This window comes from Phodopus roborovskii, unplaced genomic scaffold, assembly GCF_943737965.1.
Source record: "Phodopus roborovskii unplaced genomic scaffold, PHOROB, whole genome shotgun sequence".
Classification (NCBI taxonomy): Eukaryota; Metazoa; Chordata; class Mammalia; order Rodentia; family Cricetidae; genus Phodopus; species Phodopus roborovskii.
In genome coordinates, this window is record NW_026126524.1 from 172,441 (window position 1) to 194,932 (window position 22,492).

General features: G+C 49.3%; 1 protein-coding gene across 3 annotated transcripts; it reads right to left on the minus strand.

Annotated features, from left to right (window-relative positions):
* Positions 1-993: 993 nt before the first annotated feature.
* Positions 994-12,597, minus strand: Fgfrl1 (fibroblast growth factor receptor like 1). 3 transcript variants are annotated; one of them, XM_051198035.1, is made up of 7 exons: positions 12,375-12,597; positions 11,768-11,857; positions 4,360-4,632; positions 3,175-3,255; positions 2,783-3,067; positions 2,350-2,703; positions 994-2,121 (listed from the first exon to the last, which is right to left on the minus strand). In XM_051198035.1, exons 2-7 carry the CDS (start codon positions 11,841-11,843, stop codon positions 1,592-1,594), a joined length of 1,599 nt encoding a protein of 532 aa, XP_051053992.1. In that variant the 5' UTR covers positions 11,844-11,857; positions 12,375-12,597; the 3' UTR covers positions 994-1,591. The 3 variants fall into 3 exon arrangements, with proteins under 3 accessions (XP_051053992.1, XP_051053993.1, XP_051053994.1); XM_051198036.1 differs by lacking the exon at positions 12,375-12,597 and adding an exon at positions 12,046-12,151; XM_051198037.1 differs by lacking the exons at positions 4,360-4,632; positions 12,375-12,597 and having other exon boundaries at positions 11,768-12,157.
* Between the last annotated feature and the right edge of the window lie 9,895 nt (positions 12,598-22,492).

The following is a 22,492-nucleotide window of genomic DNA, read 5'->3' on the forward strand; positions in this document are numbered from 1 at the left end:
GTAATACAGGACCTAGGAAGAGGTGGCCATATAGATGGATATAGGTGCCTTCTAGCAGTACAGTCAAGATCTAAAGCACCATATGTTGAACACTGTAGGGCTGCCCTCAGAGGCACAGAGGTCATTTATTCCTATCTGTGTGACACAGCAGAACCCTGGACACGTGGGCAAGGCAATGATTTCCTATTTGAAAATGTTAAGCAACTGGGGCACAGAATGGGGTGAACAGCAAGCACCTCTACAGGGATGAGCCAATTGCATCCACATGAGGTCTTGCCAGAGCTGAGCTGGAGATGTCCAGTACTCCAGAGGCAGAGGCAGACAGATCTTTGTGAGTTCAAGGCCAACCTCAAACCACAACTGAAGCGAGTTCCACGACAGCCAAAGCTTTTATAGAAAAGAAACTCTTGTCTCAAAAAACAAACAACAAAAGAACTGCCATACATATCACCTGGGAGGGTGCTCAGCTGGAGTCCCAAGAGCAGAGGTTACTGTGACCTAACCCTGATCCTATCCCAGCTATTACCAGCTTCCCTGCTAAGGCTACAAAAAAAAATGGAACAATGAAAAGTAGGTTCACTGCTAAGGGCAGAGGCATACACAGAACAGAGGTGCTAGCATTCAGCCAGATGTGTAGAGCACCACTCTGAACAGGCCCCAGAATGGTGCAAACACACTTCATACCACCTGCTGCAGCCACTCCTGGTACACCTACACCATGAGGCTCAGAAATTCAAGGTCCCACAAAAGACAAAACCTGAGGCCTATGAAAGGCAAGGCAGGAGCTTCCCTAGGGGGAAGACACACAGGCACAGCATCAGCATGCATATACATGCAAGCTAACATATGTATGCACACATGCATACCAGTAAATATAAGTACACACAAAAGTGAGCACATGTGTGTGCTCACTTGCAAAAACACACAGTCCAACCCCAGGTACAAACGCCAGAATGAGAAAAAGGAGGCTTTTTTTTTTTTTTTTTTTTTTTTTTTTTGTTTAACAAAATAAATTAAATATATGAGGCTTCAGCCCAAACTCTATATAAAATTACAGAGGCCAGGCAACCATGGACAGTGAGGATACCCAATGTAACAAGGCCAGGCAGGTCTTAGGCCTCAGGGCAGGCCAGAGTTCCTGTGTCCAGGCCCTTCTTACATCATTATTAATATTATTTTACTTCTTAAATATAAATATTGAGGCCTTTCTCTCTAGCAAGGGGAGGATGGCTCACACCTCCAGGCATGGTCCCATTGCTCACCCCATCCAGGATGCTGCTAGACTCCTGGACACCCAGCATACACAGAGACAAATGTAGCCACCAAGGCCAGGCAGGAACACAGGTGGGCATGTGTAGGGGAGTGGCCATGACCACTAAGAAAGACTTGAGGGAGATTCCTTCAACTAGCCATCACTACATGTCACTGCAAAGTCACACGACAAATCCTCCTGAAGGCTTCTCAGGTTGCATGTGCACATGAGCACACATTTGCATTTCTAAATGTTTGTTTGTGGGTTTGGATGAGTGAATGTTCACCTGGCAGTACATACATCTATATGGCCAAATATGTGAGTGCCTACCACAGGGCCCTAGGATACTCTTCCTCCATTGCTTTCAATCCTCCCAACCTGTTGCCTTGGCCCCCATATGCCTACCTCAGGGCACAATGCTTGGAGATTTGCTGCATTTAGCACTGATAGTGGACATGGTGGTGCTGGTGAAACTTGCCCTCCACATGAGAGGGTATGTGTGCATGTGTGTGTGTGTGTGTGTGTGTGCACATCTGTATACAGCTTAGGATACAGCTTGGTGCCAGCAGTCGAGCCAGAGGCTAGGATATGCTGGGGGGCCATGGTGGATCCATGCTCCTCACACAGGCCCACAGTTAATGAGGACAAGTCTTTGTCCCCACCTCGGTCTCGGGATGTCCCTGGGGGACGATTCCCAGGCACAGGAAGTGCAGATGCAGGGGCACATGGCTTCTTCTTGGCCTGACAAAGCCAGAGCAGCACAGTGCCCAGGATAAAGACAGCACCAGCCGGGATACCAATCACCACAGGCCATGGCAGGCTTGTGGTTGAAGATGAAGGAGCCACATGAGGCCCTGGAGGTTTAGGGTCTGCAAGAGAGATCAAGGAGAGGAGTAGAGAAGGAAAGGTCATTACACTAACTAAACAACTAGCCCAAGTGTGAACTACATGGATAGCACCCCTGGGCTCCCTATGAGGCAAAGATGACACACAGGGAGGGGAAAGGATAGGAAGCCCCCACTGCCAGTTGGACACTGGAAACCCCAGGACAGCCCAGACTAATAATAGGGAGCATGGGGTGAGCAGCCCACACACACCTGGTAATACAGTGAGGAAGGCACTACGAAAACTGTAGCCCATGGTGTTTGCACCCAGGCAGATGTACATGCCAGCATCATCCTGGCGGGCCCGAGAGATAAGCAGCTTGTTGAGGTAGGAGCCATCAGGCCGTGACCACACATCACCGGTGGGCAACACCACAAACTTCTGGCCACCCACATCAATAGTGGAGTTGTGGCGTCCCTCAGAGCCGTACTCTACCCGCTTTAGCCACTGGATCACAGGCTTCACATCACTGCGAACCTTGCACTGGAAGGATGTTGTTCCACCGAAGTCCACTGTTGTGTTCACAGGGTGTGTCCCTGTGAGCACAGGCTTGGAGCGGGTCCGCTCTATGGCAGGGACAAATAAACATATCAGCAGAGTTCTAGGCACCATAGGCTCTTATCCTACCCCAGACCTGACACTCACGGATTACATCCACTTTGTAGGTGGCATTTATGGCACCTGCCCGGTTGGATACACGGCATGTGTACTTGCCACTGTCTTCAGGCCTCAGGTTCTTCAAGCTCAGCGTCCACTTCTTCTTCCTGTGCTCATTGGCCTCTGGGTGTGTCAAGGTCTGGTCATCCTTCATCCACATGATATCTGGCCGTGGGTGCCCGCTGGCCACACACTTGAGCCGCACAGAGCTACCTACAGGCCGTGCAATCACTCGGCGCCTCATCTTGGAGGGCTGTGTGAAGCGAGGCCGTGCTGTGGGGCAAAGTAGCATCAAGGTCAGTGGGAAAGGGTATGTGGGGATGCCAGGGGGTTGGTCACTGCCCTATTTCAAGCACACAGTCTCCCTACCCCATACATACCCCACTGTTGGCTGGCTGGGTCCTCCTGGCCCCCAGAAGAGCCAGCTGGCCCAGGGCTCTCCTTCCCTGGATTGACATCATCTGTAGAAAAATATGTCATAGGGAAGCCAGGTGAGGGGTACAGGGGAGTCCCTCACCAGTACCCAGTACGGCCTGGCTAAGACAGCCCTAGAACCCAACCAAAGGCCATAGACACACCCACATGTCAGGATTCAGGGACAGCTGGGCAATGGCTGTCTGCCAGCCCCTCCCTGGGTGCAGGTGACCCTGACAGGCATGGTGGGACTGGAGAGCCACCCCCCACCCTGGCTCCGGGGGGTCTGCAGGGCCTGGGAGGAGGGGGCCAGGCCCAGTCAGCAGCTGCAGTAACCCTAGCCCACATCAAGGGGCCGAGTGCTTGGTGCAGAGACACGGCTTACATACCGCCTGGTCATCATCCTCTTTGAAAGGATGGGGGTAGGGAGGTTAGACAGCCGCAATATTCCCGTTCCAAACCCTGAGAAGGCCTTGGGGCCTATACTTGGCAGTGATGGGGGGGTGGGGTGTGATAAGGAATGTCCCCCCTTGCTGCCCTATGACAGCCACCTCTTCCACCCAGCGTGGGACCAAGGACCAGGCTGTCTCAGGCCACTACCTTAAACCTCCACTGCAAAGAGAGTCATCCTGGCCCAGGGCCCCATACTAGGGAGCCCAGCAAAGAAGGTGGGCCATGCCTGCTACTAGTGTATGAAGGGTGTGTGACCAAAGACACCTGCCCATTCCCTACCAACTAGGCGCCAGACACAGAAGAGAACAGAGGCCATTCACTTCTTGCGGTCCCTCTGAACTCTGAAATCTGAGCCTCAAAGTCATGGCTGCCAAGGCTTGCCGGGCCAAGTCCTCAGCCCACTCCACCCTACCCCACCCAGCAGCTCTTTAGTGGAACCACTGCCTAAGCTCCCCCTCCCCACACCCTATCCATTTCTGTCACCTGGAAGGAAAGGCCTAAGGCTGGCCTGATAGCAGGGAGCTCAGGGCCCAGGCTCTGAATACAGATAGGGAAGACCGCCTAGATCCTGTCTATGTCTAGGAGGATTTGGTGCAGCCTGGAGAAACAGGGTAGAAGAATCCAGGTGTGTCTGCTGTACACCTTGTGCCAAGCCAAATTCTGCCCCACCATAACCTCTGACTTGAGCACCAACTGACCCATAATGATGAGAGTGTAGTTGACACTGAGGCTGCCAAAGCCGTTGGTGGCCTTGCACACATAAACACCCGCGTCCTCAGCCTCCACGTCCTTCACCTTCAGCCCCTGGGGCAGCACACGGAAGCGGCTCCAGCCACTGTGGATTGTGCGGCCATCTTTGGTCCACATGGTCAACGGTGGTGGGTCCCCCTCCACCGGGCACTGTAGCCGAACAGTGCGACCCAGGCGGGCCACCTGCCGTGGGACAACCTTGTCTGCCATCCTTGGAGGTCCTGCAGGAGTTAGAGGGCTTGGTTGGGGAAAACATATGAAGGGGGCAAAGGCTTGACACGGGTGCTGGAACCCACCTGGACTCCACTAATGAAATGTTTGGTATGGCAGAGGAGGCCCCAAACATAAATCCTACTTCCCAACCACAGTAGTCCATGTACAACACATTCCATGTGTCAGTACCAAGCACCTTGCTAGTGCAACACCATAGCAGGCTGATGGACAGGCCAGTCTAAGTCAATAATACTTTTAAATTTTCAAACCAAGAAAACAGAGAGAGGACTACAGGTTCCCTGGTCAAAAAGAAGGGGACCACAGGAACAGATTATCAGAACAGTCTTTTGGCTACTCCCTTTTTCTGCGCACACTTAGTCTCATATGATATCTTAGGTTCCTGCTTCACATTGTGCCAGGGAGAACCACCTTACACCTGTTTCAGATGGAAATGAGTCAGCAGAAGCAACCACCTAGGATAAATAGCCAGGTGTACATCTGCCAACACTCACTGCCATATATGCCCATCAGTGAGGGACAGATATGTGTGCACCCATGTATGAACTGGTTGTCATACATGATTATGACATATATGATATGTTATGTGCTTATGTGCTCTGTATCTGAGTTCATGGACTGCTCAATGGGGCAGTGAATCACTTATATCCACATGGCACAAACACTTGCCCATTTTTCTGAGGCCCTCTTCTCCAAGCCCCATTCCCCCTTCCACTCAGTTCCCCTCATCCCTGTCCTGGGCCTGAAGCTGCTACCAACTGAGATCTCAACATCAGCGCTCTTCCTCATCTTCCTTCATGGTTCCCTCTGGAAAGGCAAAGAGCAGAGATGAGAAGAGGGCCCACCTCTCCCATAATCTGTTCTGTCCATAGACCACCTCAAGAATCTCAAGATTCTTCTTGCATCCAGTTTACAGGGTTAGAGGCTGCTGGGCCCTTAGCACATGGGCCTCCTGAGAGCCCTTCCCTATACCTTCATAGGTCCCAACCCCATTTCCAAGCAAACTTTGCCCACCACCTGTCACTGCCTGAAATCCCACCATTCACAGTGCCTCCCATACTTCAGGATCAATAAGAAACTGGCCAAAGGCCTGCCTGGCCTCATGGTCCCAACCAACCTGGTATCTGGGGTCTCCAAGAATATACATATATATTAAGTTGCATGTAGGTGTTTGGGGGCATACCTGGGGAATGTCCAATGACCAGACTAATCTATCACCCTACACCACGTAGGAAGATCTCCAGAGAAAACTAGCCCAACTGTGCCTGAAGGAAACATAACCCCCTCCTGGCCTCAGACAGAGGAAGCAAAGCCTAAAAGAGGGGGTACCCAGAGGCAGGAACCCTGCCATGACCACTGCTGAGGGACAGGGCTTAAGTGATCACCAGATGGCCGGAAACATGGCCCTTGGAGCCTGCCTGCACATAGTACTGTGGGAGGCTGGCGACAGACCAGCCGGAGAAGCCAGCCTTATCCTAAAACAAACAGTACCCTGCTAGCCCTGCCCCCACCTGTGTTCCACTGTACCCTACTGTGGGGTTAGGCCCCCAAGCTTTTTACAGAAATCCACATAAGGACACTGCTTTCAGGAGAAAGCCCAGCCCCTAGAATTCTGGGAATTTGGGCAATGATATGGCTACGTTGGATCTATATTTAACTCAGGAAACACAGCCCCCTTTGTTCTACCTGAACAGCCATCCACCCTACTCAGCCAGTAAGGAAGCTAAGGAGTTGAAACTCAAGGGCAATGGGGTCACCAGTTCTCCCCACTCTGCCTTAGGATAGCTACATGGGAGTCAGTTCTGGGCAGAGGCTGGGGCCCAATGCCCGTAACTGAACTTCCATCAAGACTTATCTGACCATCCCACCCAGGCTGGCTCCTTTAGGAATCCAAAGGATCTGAGACAGATCAACACAGACTAGATCCTGATGGTTGGAGGCAGATAAACACAGGTAAATTGAAGGTGGATTTGTCCTTGCTCCTCTGATAGATACCATGGAGACCAAACATCGGGGTGTGGGATCTGTTCACAACCTGAAGGCCCCAGGCCAAGGAGGAAGTTACACCAGCTTTTGGTCTCTCTACAACTTCTACAGCCAGGGCATCAATGTCCATACCTCTGAAAAACCCACACAAACCCAGACAGGTAAAACTAAACATCTAAGATGTTACAGCATGAGGACCTTCTGAAAGACACACAGTCTCTTAGCCTGAAGTGTCAGGTCCAGATGCAAGGCTAGGGACCTGCAAAGAAGAACAGACACAGCTAAAAGCTGGGGTTCCAGGCCTGCTAACCTGAACTCCCCTCCTCAAAGGGCTAGTCTAGGCACCAGCTAGCAAGTGACCCTGGACAAAGTAAGAGTGTGACGTGTGAGAACCTAGTGAGCCCTGTATGGCCCTAGGAATTTCCGGCCTAAAAGGAAATCTCTGGCCAGGCAGTGAGCTTAGCTATGGCGTTGGATCAGCTAGCTCAGCTAATCTCCTCCTGGAGATACAAAGTGGTTGAGTAGGGGCCTCAGAGAATAGTATGAGCTTCAACCTCAGAGGGATGGAATAGGCTCACCTGGCCCTCTAGACATCTTGCTCCAAGACCCTGGATGGATTACAGTAAGAACCAACCCAAGTGGGGTCGCAAGGCACCTTTTCAGTTACAATGGGCCAACCAGGTAAAGAGCTTTCTATGACTGGTATGACACACCCCCATCAAGGCGCTGCCCTGGCCCTGGGCTGTGAGAACATATACCCCACAATACTCACAGCTGGAACCTCAGGACAGGGACAGGTGAGAAATCCAGAGACAGTCCTTCAGGGCCAGCACACACTAGGAGGCCAAAGCCCAGAAAATAGCAGATGCCCCTCAAGAGAAAGAGCACAGTTGACAGTCACAAAGCCCAACTTCCCATTAGGTGTTCAGGGCCAGGCTCTGTCTTGTCCAAGATCCTTGAAGGTATATATCTGCATGGTCACACACGCATGCATGCACACAGTGATCAATAACACAGGCTCAGTGCTATGAGAGGACTAAGGCTTGGCAACAAACTGAAGGCACCCAGGGGCTATAGTCTCTACAGCCAGATTGGCAGGACACAGGCAGTTGGCGATCCTAGAAACCAGGCCATCTATGCACCCCAAAAAGACATCATGCCCCAACAAACTCGTTAGTAGAGTTAGCTTGCCTAATTGTCCAGCAGTGGCAATTAGGCAAGCCAGCAGGATGTGGGGGAAAGGGTTCTATGGAGATACAGCCTAGTCCCCTAGGTCTGTACCTCCAGGATAGCTCAACTGCCACATCAGTGAGCTAGCTAGCTAGCTAGCTGCTAGCCACTCACTGACCCACCAAGACCAAGACCACATATAGTAGCATGAGTATCATCAGTTAAGGCCACCACCTATAGTAGCCACATACATACCATCCATAGGAGGTAACTGCTTCGGGATCCACTGAGAGGGACTCACCTGGACATCCAGCCCCTGACCCTCTTCTCACAAACACTAGTTTGTTGGGCAATAGTCTAACTTCAAGTTAGGGCAACCAGAGGGCTTCTGTCCCTAAACCAGGCCTGACTCTGACCCTGGAAACCCGATACCTCAAAAACTGTCAATGAGTCTATTTCCTGGGCCCGAAGCTCCTGAGGCAGAGGTCAAGTGTTAAGGCAACATGCCACCTAGCCCCTACAAAGACTGAAGGAATGTTGGGACAGCCAAAACCAAATAATCTAAACAAATCCATTCAAAAGCCCACAGCACTGCTGACACAGAGATTTCTTAGGGACAGAGTTGAGGGTGTGAAGGCTCCCAAGGGAGCCCAGATGCCTGTGGCAATGTGTGGTACAGAGCCTTAGCCCATATCACACTGCTACCACCAGAAGCTAAAAAGTAGGCTGCGAGGAATATAGGGGCTGCAAGAAGGCTCTGGTCTACTGGCCCTGGACAAGAAACCCAAGTTCTCTGAGGGGCACCCTGGACTGTTATCAAAGGCTGGAATCTTCCCCTGCTGCCCAGCCTCACACCTGAGCCAGAACAGCAGATGGCTCTCTTCCCACCCACTGCTGGATGCACCACCAACTAGCTCTCCAGGCCCTTGGCAGCCTGTACAAATCTCTCAGGAAATAAACTTCTGGTAGAAAAAGGGATTGTACTTCCTGCTCAGTGGGAAACTATTGCTTTTAACAGCTGTCCAATGGCATGATGCTTCTGTCTACCTCTCCTACCAGGCCCACCACCCCCCCATGAGCCTACTCTGTCTGCACCTCAGCCTGAGATTCTAACCCCCTCTACCCCAGTCCCAGGAACCCCCTGATCTCTTCTTCCTTGTGATGTAGGCAGGAGTACTGGTCAGAAGAGCAGGTAGCAGGCAGAGGAGAATATCAATGAAGTACAGGAACATGAACTAGACACACCTTAACACCTATGCATTAAGACAAAATGAGAGAGAAGAGGCCACCATGGGCCAAGCATCAGGCCGGACTATACAGAGAGCAGGTGACCAGTAGGGGGAGCAGGGCTGTTGGGCCACAGCCAACTGCCTTCCCCCCACCCCCCAAGGACTACCAGCAAAGACTGAGCCAAGGCCAGGAAAGCCAGAGACTAGAGGCCTCAGCTGGGGAAAAACCAACATTTCCCTAGTAAGGGCCATAGTACAGGGCGGGCTGAATGAAAAGCAACTCTGAGAGCCCAGCAGCCCATTGATCCTGCACAAAGGATAAAGGAGCCTGTGGTCGGTGTTTCCAGGCTTACCCAAAGGAGACTTTGTTCACAGCTCCCTCCCCACCCCCCAGGGGGGACAGTGATTTATTTTCCCTTCCAGGAATAGGGCCCCAGATGTGAATGGGAGGCTGGCCCACATCCCTGCCTCACAGGGGCCAGGCCTGGCTCCCAAACATCTACCTCACTCCAGCCACACTCTGATCGCCACAGCCTGTGAAGACAAGAGGCCTCCTACAGCCTGGTTAAAAGCCAGGGTCAGCTCTACACCAATAGCCAGCCATCATCTCCCACAGCATCACATATCCTCTTCTCTATAACACAGTGCTATAGGCAGATTGCTGAGACTATGCTGCACTGGAGAGCCATGGCAGGCACCCTAGCTGCTAATAAAGTCCAGCTCACTCTGAACACAAAGGCTGGGCACAAAAGGCAGGAGTAAAACCTGTGCTGGCTACTCAGAGACTAATCCTGGAACCATCCTTATAAAAGCTCAGAGGTGGCATTTCTCAGAAAGCCCTACCTACACTTGCAGGCTTATCTTTGAGAATGGTATTCTGTTCTGAAACTTATATTCTCGCTTTGAGAAATACAACAGAGTAGACCAAAAACTATCTTTCTTCAAGTTTGGGAGGGAAATATCTTAAGGCAAACTGACCAACGTTGTGAAACTTTGGGCAAAGGGGAACTTTTAAAATATGATCCGAATCTAGAAATGTACGGATTCCAATAACTGTGATACCCCAGGGAAATGACTTTCAAAACAGCCCAAACACTACATGCAAGTTCTCTGGCCCAACTTAAGATAGAAATTGGGCCTACTCACAGAAGAACCACTGGAAAATAAATGCATTTAGAATAACTTTGCCCCTCCAGTCCAAATTGTGCCTGAAGGAAGAAGTCAGCATAATTCAGGAAACACCATTCTTCCACCCCAACCACAGGGTCCTTGCCCTTGGAAGGCAGCTCTTCCCAGAGGCCTTCACTAGCACAGCCAGGGCCAGATACAAGGAAGAGTCCAACGGCTGTCATCAAGGGAGACAAGGCAGAAGTGGTGAACCCTCTAGGGCCATCAGCAAAAAGGTAGGGTGCTGCTTGCCCACTGCCACCCATGAATCAGCATGAAGGCCCAGCCAGGGATCATGGCAATGCAGAGGCCTTCAGAGTCTCCCTGGCTAAACAGCCAAAGAGGAGGCAGGTGCAGGGATGGGGGGTTATCCAGATAAAAAAGCAATCAAGGACTGGACCACCCGTAGGGTGGTGAAGAGACGACTCACTCAGCATGGCCCAAGTGCCTTCATGCCCAGGACATTGTCCAGCCCAACTGTGCCTGGACAGCCCACACCCTCCGGCCAGCCAGTCCCCAAGCAGAAGGGGGGTTGTTATAGTGGCATAAGGCCCACCTGGGCCGCCGCCCGCGGTCCAATACCAAACGTGGCCATATAAGGCCAGGCTGGGCTCAGTGCGCCCGCACTAGTGGCGGGGGGAGCAGGGGAGGAGATTCAAAGCCTCAGAGGACTGGTGGACAGAGAAAGGACAACCCTGAATGGTCAACACACACCCAAAGGGCCCGCCTGGCCATGAGTCCTACTTAACCATAGGGGAAGCCAGCACCATGTCCCATGACACTGGAACCACGGTGGGCAAAAATCCATGGGCATGTATCCCTCATCAGTTATGGATGCCCTTTGCCAGGGCTGGATCTAGGACAGAGCTCTCCATGGGACATAAGATGGGTAAGGCTGTATGAAAGCTGTAGTGTGATACATGCTGCAACAAAGTGGTGTGAGGCCCTGAGGTCTAATATCTTCATGTGTTTTCTTCAAAGACCAACCCTTACTGGGTAGTGATGTCCGGTGTTCTGGGGACTCCCCACTATGCCACCTGTAATAGATAAACAAGCCAAGGGTCCAGAGCTGGGTCAGCTTAGGGTTGGATCAGGGTGAGCTCCAATCACCAAGATGTCACCAACATATTCAGCTAGCCACTGTGTGAGTCTCTGCAGGTTCCCTGGGACCCAATCTGGCATTCTGTGGCCAAAGAGTTTACTCTCAGCAATCTATGGGATGGCCACTTGTCCTCCACCTAGATATGCACCTGAAAGTATGTGTATGCAAGATTATGAGAGTATCCTGGAGGAGACCTAGGCAAGATCACACTTGGCCAACAAGTTAAGTGATGTTGGAGCCCTTTAGGTGAGGTGTCAGCCAAGGAGGGTGAGCTTGGGGATACCAGTGTGAGCTAGAGGCATGTGAGGCAGGCAATACTTAGGGTTAAGGATCAGGGGTGGGGGCCCGCTGCAATGGGGCAGACAAGGAGGGGAGGGGTGTGCCAGGCGGGCACTGTGGCAGGGTTCAGGGCTGGCGGGATAGGAGCGGTGCTGCTGAGGCCAGAGCGCCAGACTGGGCGCCAGGACTCACCTCGCGCCGCCTCAGCCGACGGGAAGGCCCCCAGTAGCAAAGGCAGCAGCAGCAGCAGCGCTGGGCTCCGCGTCATCTCGCTGGTAGAACCTGGAGTAGGGGCGCGGTCACTGGGAGCTGGACAGGACGACGCTCAGGACTCAGGCCAACAAGACCCAGGCAGGTCGTAGCCGCGGAGCCGGGGTCCAGCCCCCCTCCGCGCTGAGCTCCAGGCAAAGGAAGCGAGGCGCGTAGACGCTGAGCGTATCAAAGGCAGACAAAGGGTTTACACTAATTACCAGCCGCCCCCGCCGGCCCCTCTCCAAACACCGTCTGGATTCCTGGCGCTTGTAACTCCGGCCCTGCCCGCGGGACACACAACACCGAGCGGCCCCGCAGATAATCGCCTGCGCCATTAGCAGACAAATTTGCGCTGGGGGGGGGGGCACGTGGGACGCGAGCAGGGGCGGGGCGGGGGCAGGGCCGCGGGCCCCACAGGAGCTGCTACAGCGAGAGCCCGACCCCCACCCCGCAAAGAGATCGCGGCCCTGCCCTTCGCTCCCCTCCAGCCACTCCGATCCACTCCAGCCCTCCTTCCGGGGGGTCGCGGACGTACACTCCAGCTCACCTAGACAAGGATCAGCGCGCGGGTGCGCCACAGGCAGCAGGGTTAGGGCCGGGCCGGCGAGTAGCGCGTTACGGTCATCGCTGCCCCGGGCGCCGCATCCCGCCCCCCGCGCCCCCGGGCCCGGCCTGGGCGGGGCGGCGCTACCTGGGCGCTAGCGGCGGGGGCCGGGCTGGGGCGCGGGGTGCGCTGTCCACGCAGATAAACGGCGGGGCTAGGCGCGGACCGGGGCGAGGGGCGGCGGGGCGAGGGGCGAGGGGCCCGGAGCGCCGCGCCGCGAGGCGTCCTTCCCTGCCGGGCTTTGTCAACTCTCCCGGAGCGAGCGCGGAGCAGTCGTGAGCTCCGCCCCGCAAAACTTCCGGCCAATCTGTGAGCCCCAGTCCTCCCCGTGCCCCGCCCCTCCCCGAAACTTTGCTCCAATCCGCGCTCGTGCCAGCCAGGCTCGCAGCTTAACCTTCTCAGGGCTTCCACCCTTCAGACCAGCCGCTTCCCGGAGCGCGCGCCCAATTCTCCTGACCGGTCCCGTGTGCTCTGAGAACGCGCGGCCCCTCTAGCCTCGAGACAAGCTGATGGCGGCAGAGCCCCCTCGATACCCTCACCAGCCAGGCTGTACTCTTGAGTTCCGCAGATTCCTAGAGCTACTGCACAAAACACTACTTGGCTTCCATCCTTGGAGCTTTTGTCAGTAGAAAGGGCAGCTGGGCTCCACTGCTGGAGTCCAAAGAGACTCGATTTACCTAGTGACCTTAGAATAGAGACGGTCCTATGACTTCTCTGCACCTCACCTGCTTTGTGATAGTAATCATAGGATGTGGATAAGTCAGCGCACCCTTTTGTTTTTGCTGTTAACAGGTGTCTTGCTGTCTCCCTGCACCCGTCAGTCTGAAAAAGACTGGTAAGTTACTCATGATCACATGGGGTAAAACAAACCATCTAGTTCCCAGGCCTCACCAGCTCCCTCCAGCAGCAGCTCTGTGACCCTTTCCCTGCATTCTCTGTCTTGAGTGACCCACCAGCCACCCACAGCTTTCTGCCGCCTCTCATTCACCATCACCAAAATTCAACAAAACATGGGTGATGAGAGATGTCCAACAGGATTATATCAAATACAGAGTCTCTGTGTGTTAATTGGGGCTGGCGCGGCGGCGGGACAAGACCAGCGGCGGCGGGTGGAAAAACCGTACTCCTTACACATGGGTCATTCAATAATAAATTCTGAGGCCTTAGAATCCTGGGAGCTACCAAAAGGCCACTCCTATGCTCTGCTCTCAAGGACCCTAATCCAAATAGCCTCTCTTCTTTGAGCTAAGGCCTCCCTCTTCCAGGAAGCCATTCATAGAAAAATGAAACTGGGGAGTCCTTTAGTGTCCCTAGCTCCAAATTCTGTTTCTGGGCCTGGTGGGCAAGGGGAGGCGAGCCTACCATGCCTCCTGTGCCTCCCCTGCTTCCTGCTTGAAGGTCCAGGGACCCATCTAGCAGTCATCTCACCTCCAAATCTCTCTCTCAGAAGAGCCCAAAGAACATTTTTGGGCTACCGGAGGACTTGGGCTGGCATTCGAAACAGATGGGTAGAGTGGTCCTGGCAAGTCTGAGTAAGCCCTGGCTCCACAGAGTTTTGTGAGATGACATTGAAGCATAAAGAGCTCCAACAGGTGTGTTGCCGCCAAGGGCAGGTGTGTGTCAAGGTTGCTATGAAGTAGGAGGTAAGACCAAAGAGCAGGAAAAATGAGCAGTAGGGAGGAGTTACAGGAAGGTGCAGAGACCACAGGTGAGCGAGGCTTGTTCGAAGACATAGGTGTCAGAGCAGGTGTGCCAGGAAAGGGAAACTCCCTCCTGCTTCCTGGCCCCTGGGCCCTAATCCCCTCCAGCCCGAGTCCCCTTTCATCCACACTGTCCCCTGCTTAGGAGACTGCCCCTCGGCACCTGTTCCTGGTTACCCACACTTACCCCTGTCCGGCACAAGAACACGCTGCCCCCTGGCGGATGTAACGGGTCCAGCAGCTCCCAAGGGAACTTAACCAACCCCTCCCCGCCGCGTCCTGCTGGAGCCTACCCTGGTGCCTATCCCTGTGGTCCGGAAACCGCAGTGCAGCTCTGGAGCCTGGCTCACCTCGCCTCACTTCACTGCGTTTGGAACCCGAAACCTAAGTATACTGAATGCAAGCCCTGCCGCTTTAAAAGTGAAACCTAGGCGGTTGATTATTCCGTGTCCAGTAGGCAATCCCACTCTCTGTAACATCACCGATTTGAGTATTCTCTGTGATCCTCATTCTCCCAGCCCTGGTAAGACCAGACTCGGTGATGGCCTAGAAATGTGGCTGAACAAGGTAGACAGTAAAGTCTACTGTGAGGAGGACCTCTTATTAGCTACAAAGGCTACAAAGTACACATGCCCCAAAAAGATCTACACAGAACTGAGATGTAGTAAGGATCAGACTTACACTCTCACCTGAACCAATTAGCAGTGGCATGTGTGAAAGTCACTGAAGGCATGAGACATGGCAGCAAAGGAAGACAGCACCTTTTGGAAGATGGTGGCCAACAAGTATCCTTATCACCCTCAGGAGGAACCCAGATGAGATGCAGGTAAAAGGCAAGAAAACAAAATCCACAGTTATAGAGAATTGAGAGAACACCACCCAGCACAGAAGGCCTCCAGAGAGGACAAGGGAGGGAAATACCAAGAGAATAGGAATCACTAGGGGTTAATCAGATACAATGTCTATAGCCCAAGTCGGACCTCAAAGCTCAAGTGACAGTAGCTTGCCTCAGTTGAAGTGGGAGAGAATCATTCAGACCAAGTTAGCCCCATCCTGATTTGTGAAAACAAGACCTAGAGGATCTCCCAGTTTCCAACTAACCCAGCCACATCCCCAGAAGCATGTGCAGAGATAAAAATGTTCAGCATAATACCAGATATTCCATAAAAACATGACAAGAAATGTAGATGCGGAAGGTGAGCAGTCACTCAAAATTGACCAGAAACAACAGGTAGCAGAGTTAGATGTAGAAACAGTACATTCTGTGACCATTTCTGTATTTTAGATGCTATAAGAAGCCAAGAATAGTCAGTTATATAATCACAGGAGACTGAGGAAGGAGCATGAGTTCTAGGCCAGCATGGACTCCAGTGTGTGTGTGTGTGTGTGTGTGTGTGTGTGTGTGTGTGTGTGTTTAAGATGGGAGGGGTGCTACAGGGAAGATTGAGATGTTGCATACAACAATGGGGGGGGGAACTTGCAGCTGCAAATCCAATTTCTCGATATGAAATCAAGTGCCCAGAAGTAAGATGATGGATATTTGCAAAAGCAAGGGTTATTGGACTTGAATGCAATAGAACTGTACAAAAAGAAAAAAGAAAAAAAAGCAGAGGAAGATGGCTAGGTAGAGTGGGAGAAGCATTAGTGCACATCAATAAATTCCTGTGGGAGGTGCAAATAAAATTGGAATCTCTAAAAGAGAAAAGGAAAGACGAGAGAGAGAGAGAGAGAGAGAGAGAGAGAGAGAGAGAGAGAGAGAGAAGGAGAGAATACCTTTAAGGAAAATAGCTAAAAGGGCTGGAGAGATGGCTCAGCAGTTTGAAAGAATGTCTGCTCTTCCAGAGAACTCAGTTCCCAGCACCCACATAGTGACTCACCACCATCTGTAGCTCCAGTCCCAGGGCTTCTAAGGCCCTCTTCTGGCCTTCTTGGCACTAAGCATACATGTAGTGCACATACATATATGCAAGCAAAACACCCATACACATAAATTAAAATTAATAAAAAAATTAATGACAAAAAATTTTCCAAAGGTGATGAATGACATACCCAGGGTTGCAGAGGGTTCAACATACATAAATTCAGAGGACATGATAAAAAGCACAGCACAGTTGTAAAACTAGCTGTGAAAAGCAGAGTATGTAAAAGCAGCCTCAAACAACAAAGACAAAAAGTGCATTTAATGCCAGAAAAAAAAATGCCTTTAAAAGAAAAGACTAAGCTGGGCGGTGTTGGCACACACCTTTAATCCCAGCACTCAGGAGGCAGAGGCAAGTAGATTTCTGTGAGTTCAAGACCAGCCTGGTCTATAAGAGCTATTTCCAGGACAGCCTCCAAAGCCACAGAGAAACCCTGTCTTGTAAAAAAAAAAAAAAAAAAAAAAAAAAAAAAAAACAGAGGGAGACAGAGAAGGCTAAATTAAGAATATGAAGCTGTTAGAGGCTAGCCTAGTCTACAGAGCGAGTTCCAGGACAGGCTCCAAAACAATACAGAGAAACCTTGTCTCGGGGGAGAAAAAAAAAAAAAGAATATGAAGTTGAAAGAATTTGTGACCAGCAATTCTGTTCTAAAGAAGTACTAAAGGGTACAGATGAAGACAAGAGGTGTGTGTCTTCTTTAGGAGAGATGAAGATCACAGTAGTACTATATGAGTAAATAAATATAAGTAATGCTTGTCCTATTTAATTCTCTTTAAAATATAACTATTTAAAGGTAGGTATAGTAGCATATTTTTGTAATTCTAACATTCTAAAGGCTGAAGTAGGAGGATCATAAGTTTGAGGCTAGCCTGAGGTATATATATTCAAAAAGAATAGAAAAGACAACTGTTTAAGGTAAGAAATAGTAATGCATTTAAGAGCTTACATTTAAAAAAAATGGTTTTGTTTTTGAGATGAGTTCTTGATCTGTAGTTCTGACTGGCCTAGAACTCACCAAAGAAACCAGGCTGGCCTTAGAATCAGAGATTTGCCTGCCTGCCAGCCTGCCTCTGCCTCCCAAGTACTGGGATTAAAGGTACACACCATCACCACACCCCACTTACATGAACATTTAAAATACATAATCACGATAGTACAAACTCTGAAAAGAAAAATGGAAATATAATGTCATAATTCTTTCCGCATATGAGGTAATATGGTACTACTTGAAGCTAGATTGCAACAGGCTAAAATCACTTAATAGAAGCAGAGCTTGATGACACCATTCTCTGTAGTCATAGCCACTCCAGTGACTAAAGCAAAAGAATGCCTTGAGCCTACGAGTTCAGACTGGGGCCTGGGCAATATAGAAAAACCCCATATAAAAAAGTAAGTTTAGTATAAATTCTCCAAAGCATCAAAGGATTTCACATAATGAAACAATACAGGAGAAAGGGGGGAAATCACTCCAAAGAAGGAAGAAGGAATGAAAAACAGGTAAACATCTCTGAAGCAAAAAGCTAATGGAACTAAGCAGAGAAATGGGCAAATCTATGCAGTGACACTGAGAGACTTCAGCATTCCCCAAAGATAACTTGTGGGGATGCTCCTTAGAAAGATAAGATACCAACAACAATGTCAATTTATTTAACATAATTAATGTTTACCATTTGGGGTCAGAGCACAAGTCTCAATATATTTAAAAGGTTTCAAGTAATACAAAGCATGTTCTCTGATCCCAATGGAATTACTGCAGAAATCAACAACAGGGATGAGTGTCACTCAATGATAGAGCACTTGCCCAGTATGCATGAGTGAAAGGGTAGGGGGATACTATAGGAAAATTTATAACAATACTGATTTTAAAAGACTTTCAAGGGGACTAAAGAGATGGCTCCGAGGTTCAAGAGCCCTGGCTGCTCTTCCAGAGGACCCGGGTTCAATTCTCAGCACCCTCATGGCAGCTCACAACTGTCTATAACTCGAGTTCTAAGGGATCTGATACCTTTACACTGATGTTCATAAAATGAAGTTAAATAAATTACTAAAAAAAATAAAAGACTTTCAAATGAATGAGCTCAACTTATGTCTAAAGGAACAAGGAACACAGAAAGGAACAAGGAACACGGACAGAGCAATGGAACCCAAGGAAGCAGAAGGGAGGGATGGTAATGCCACAGCCCAGAAGTTACAGAATCACAACAGAAAAGCTGTGGAGAAAGTAGAGAAACCAGAACATAATTCATTGGAAATGACAGTAAAGTTGACAAAGAAAAAGTTAACTCAGGTCAAAAACAAGTTAACAAGGACAAAAGTTAACATACACAAACAGCCCTGCAAGGAGCAATTACAAGAATAATAGAGAATAAAAATCATTTTATGTCAGTGGTTTGACAACTCAGACAAAATGGACAGCTTCCTTGGAAGACAGAAACTACCAAAACTAACTCAAGAAAAAAAATTAAAGGTAACTTTAACAGTTAATGTGTATTAAATAACTGGAAGTTTCATGGGCAGTGGTGACGCAGCACTCCGGAGGCAGAGGCAGAGGAATGCAGATCTCAGAGTTTGAGACCAGCCTGGTCTACAAGAGCTATCCAGGACAGCTTCCAAAACCACAGAGAAACCATGTCTCAAAAAACCAAAAACCAAAAACCAACCAAACAAACAAACAAAAAAAACTGGAAGTTTTGATTAAAACACACACACACACACACACACACACACACACACACCATTTGTGCACACACAAACCACAAACAAAAATGAAAACACATGCTCCCAAATGTAAGAAAGGACATTATGTCATAATCAGGAAAGGCTTCTTTTTTTACAGCTGCAAAAACCAACCACTTCAGGAAAGTCAAGGTAATGGCCACAAGGACACAGAAAAATATAAGACAGCATACCTTCTTGACTCTCAGAATGGAGGGACAGAAAGGAATTTCTTTGGCTTAGCAAAAGGTAGCTATCAAAGTAAATAAAAATGTAAAGAAAAGATTATTTTTTTATTTTATATAACCAAGTCCATTTAAATGAAAACAAACATTTATAGACAATATTTGGGAATTTGGGCGTCATTCTTTCCAAACTACTTCCTGCTGGTAAGGGACGCTGTCATGGGGGATTCTAAGAAGATGCAGAAATCCTGGCTGTAGTCTGCAAGGCTGCTTTGTAAAGAAAAGATAATAATCAGCCTACTACTTTCCCCTATAATTAAGGAACTAGATACTTTTATGTTCAGTCTTAACTTCTGTTTTGTCCTTCATCTGTTGCCTTTATTCAGTGTACACCTGTGATCTCTTGCTAGGGCAAAAAGAGTATGAATTTGAGGACTACATAGTAAGGCCTTATCTAAACAAACAAACAAAAAGTGAGCAATCCAGATTGAAGGGAAGAAATAGAACTTCCCTATTTGTAAGACAAAAACAACTATATGGGCACTTCTGTGTCCACTATGACTTGTGTGTTCTTGGTAAGGTGGCGAGATAGATCACAATATAAAGTTCCATCACAACAAGAAGTACAGCAAACTGATTGTCACATGTGCTAGCTCAGTATATAATTTTGGAAATGTTTCACAGATTCATGAAGAACTGAGCCTGAATCTAACATATGTTCTGGCCATCATACTCCCAGGCCTACACCTAACAGAAATGGAGGTCCACAAAAGGTATATGCACAGATGTTTACAGCAGCTTTATTTCCAGCTGAGGTCAGGCAGTGTTGGGATGCAGAGTTCATGTATGAAGGCCTTAAAAGGGCTGTGAGAGGCCATTGCATGAAGTTGTGACATCTAAGCTGGGTTTCAATAAGACCCTCAAGACGTTGGAAATGTTCAGCCATGAGGCATCTGCCAAGGAGAGTTGTGAGCAGGGATTGAAACCGTCTCCAAAAGAGAGATGTATGTTGCAGGCAGCAAAGTGAGTGGGAGGCTGTGCTATAGGATTTATTGTTTTCCCTCCTGAGTTTCAGTCTTACTCTGGTCCAGGATTTTCCCGCTATACTCCCATCCCTCCCCTTTGGAAGGTAATACATATTCCTTGTCCTTGTATATTAGAATGTACATAATGTATATATAACGTAGTACTGCTTTTTAATTTTGAGACTCGGTTTCCGAAGAGACTACACTGGAGTCAGGGTTTTGAGAATTTATGGCCTCACCCTACTTCTAGCTCACTCTCTCTCTGCTTTGTGTGTTTGGTTGAAGATTGTGATCTCTGTTTCCTGCTCCAAAGACCATGTCTGCTTCTTACTGCTATGCCTTCCTGCTATAGTAAACTTTTATCCCTCTGAAACTAAGCCAGAATTAATGCTTACATAGATACCTTGGCCATGGTGTATTATCATAGCAAGAGAAAATACAGCATCCTAAATGAAAATGAGGACATGGTTGCTCTAAGGTATGGTTGAGGAACAAGGTTTTATTGTAGATATGAGGGAGAGTTCAGTCAGAGGCTTCAGTAAGGGTCCAAACTGAATGGGGCCATGAGTGAGGGGGAGCAAGAAGGGAAAGGGCAGTCAGACCAAGAGAAGAATCAAGGACCAACTATACTCAGTCATCGGGGCCAAAAGGGGCATTATGACATAGACCTTCTCTCATGATTAGGTTTTGTCAACTTGACACTAGCTAGAGTCATCTGTGAAGAAAAAACCTCAACTGAATAATTGTCTCCATCAGACTGGCCTATAGGCAAGTCTCAGGAACATTTTCTTGATTAATGATTGATGTAAGGACCTAGCCCACTGTGAATATGTCATCTCTGAACAAATAGACCCATCTAGTATAAAAGAGCAAGGTGAGCAAGCCATGAAGAGCAAACCAGTAACTGTTTTCCTCAGTAGTTCCTGCCTTGACTGTCTAGCGTCTGAAGTCTGTGGTGTGAGCCTGAATACCTTCAGGGTTCAAAAGTCAGGATGAGGGACCTGGACCTGGACAATACCCTGCTGTGGCTAAGAGGCTGATGATACTCCCTCCATGATGTACACAGGGACAATCATCAGTATACCAAACAGTATCCAAAGCCCTTTGGAAGCAACTACAAACACCACAGGCATGCTTCAGAGCTGACTCGCACAACAATGTGCCTGCAGAAGTCTGTGGTACTGAAGGGACCAGTAAGACACCATCAACAAGATGAGAGGGCCTGAGATATTACCACAGAGTATAGGCTGCAGAGTGTTGCTGGACATGGGCCCACAGGACCCTGTGCCAGCACAAACTATCACAATGTTGTTCCAGGGCCTCGTATTAATTCCTGACACAGAACCTAGAATGAGAGAGGCCAGATCCCACCTGGAAGAGGGAAGGTCAACTCCCACAGTGACTGGATGATGGGTCTGAGTGGCTGCAGTCCTGTCAATTGAAAACTAAGTGACCTACTGGCCAGTGAGGCTTAGGAACATCTGTCAGTGGCCCATATTGGCTTGTTCTGAAGATCACCCATGAGGCCCTTTTTAAGTCTCTAGGACAGAGTGGGAGATGGAGAGGTCTTCCTCCAGATCCTTATAACCTGCCCCAGGGATAATAAATGTGGTAGTTTGCTGCATCATGGCCGTGTCAACACCCACTGTGTCTGAGGGCTGTCTGCCCAACACATCAGCTTCTCCACTGGAAAGTGCTCTTTGTCTCACCAAGAGCAGTCTATTTTCCCATAATGAATGTCCACACATCTCAAGTTTGCCTGGTGAGATCACTCTTCCAAAATTAATGCAACCTGCTGGTCATGCTCACTGGGTTTGGTGGGCAAGAAGTTACATGTCCTGGAGGGCTTAGTAAAACATACTTATAAGAGGTGAAAGACAAGCTCTGAAAAGCTCAGGATCCTCCAGGGAAGCCTGTGGTGATCCCATGGCAATGGGAAATGTCATATTTTATTTCAAGCGAGGGGTCATTGACAGGCATGGTGGTACTTAGTACTAGGGAAACTGAGACTGAAAAGTCGGGGATTCAAGGTCCACAAAAGGATAAAAAGCAATACAGAAAGAAGTTTATTGTATTTCATTCACTCTGCCCACTTCTAAGAGGCACAAGGCCAGAGGAACTCTGCATTTGGATGTATCCATGTAGTATGTATGGACAGTAGGTAATACTAACTTGGAAAAGTTTGACAGCAGGCCTAGGCTGCAGCACAAATTTCTGTATGCTGGGCTTCTATGGGCTGTTGGAGAGAATGGAAATGTGCAGAATGAATTAAGGAAATATGTGTCCAGCAGGCCACCTGGAAGAGATGTAACTCTGTCTTAGCATACCAGAGACTGGTACTGAGAAAGGGTTCTTCCAATGGTCAGAACCTAGGTAATATATCCAGCCTATTTTGAATAGTAAATATACTCCTCACCCCAAAGGCTTCTATGTTAAACAATTCATTTCCAGAGAGTGATTCTGTTTTGAGAGATTCTAGATAATTTAAGAGGAAGGAAAAAGCAGGTCAATGAAGAA

Bases quoted from the DNA above. Each gene is read 5' to 3' on its own strand.
- Fgfrl1 (XM_051198035.1), bottom strand. From the start codon at position 11,843: ATGACGCGGAGCCCAGCGCTGCTGCTGCTGCTGCCTTTGCTACTGGGG. The intron at 4,633-11,767 runs GTGAGTCCTGGC...TAACTCCTGCAG, and splicing joins GTCGGCTGAGGCGGCGCGAG to GACCTCCAAGGATGGCAGAC. The intron at 3,068-3,174 runs GTATGTATGGGG...TTTGCCCCACAG, and splicing joins CCCAGCCAGCCAACAGTGGG to CACGGCCTCGCTTCACACAG.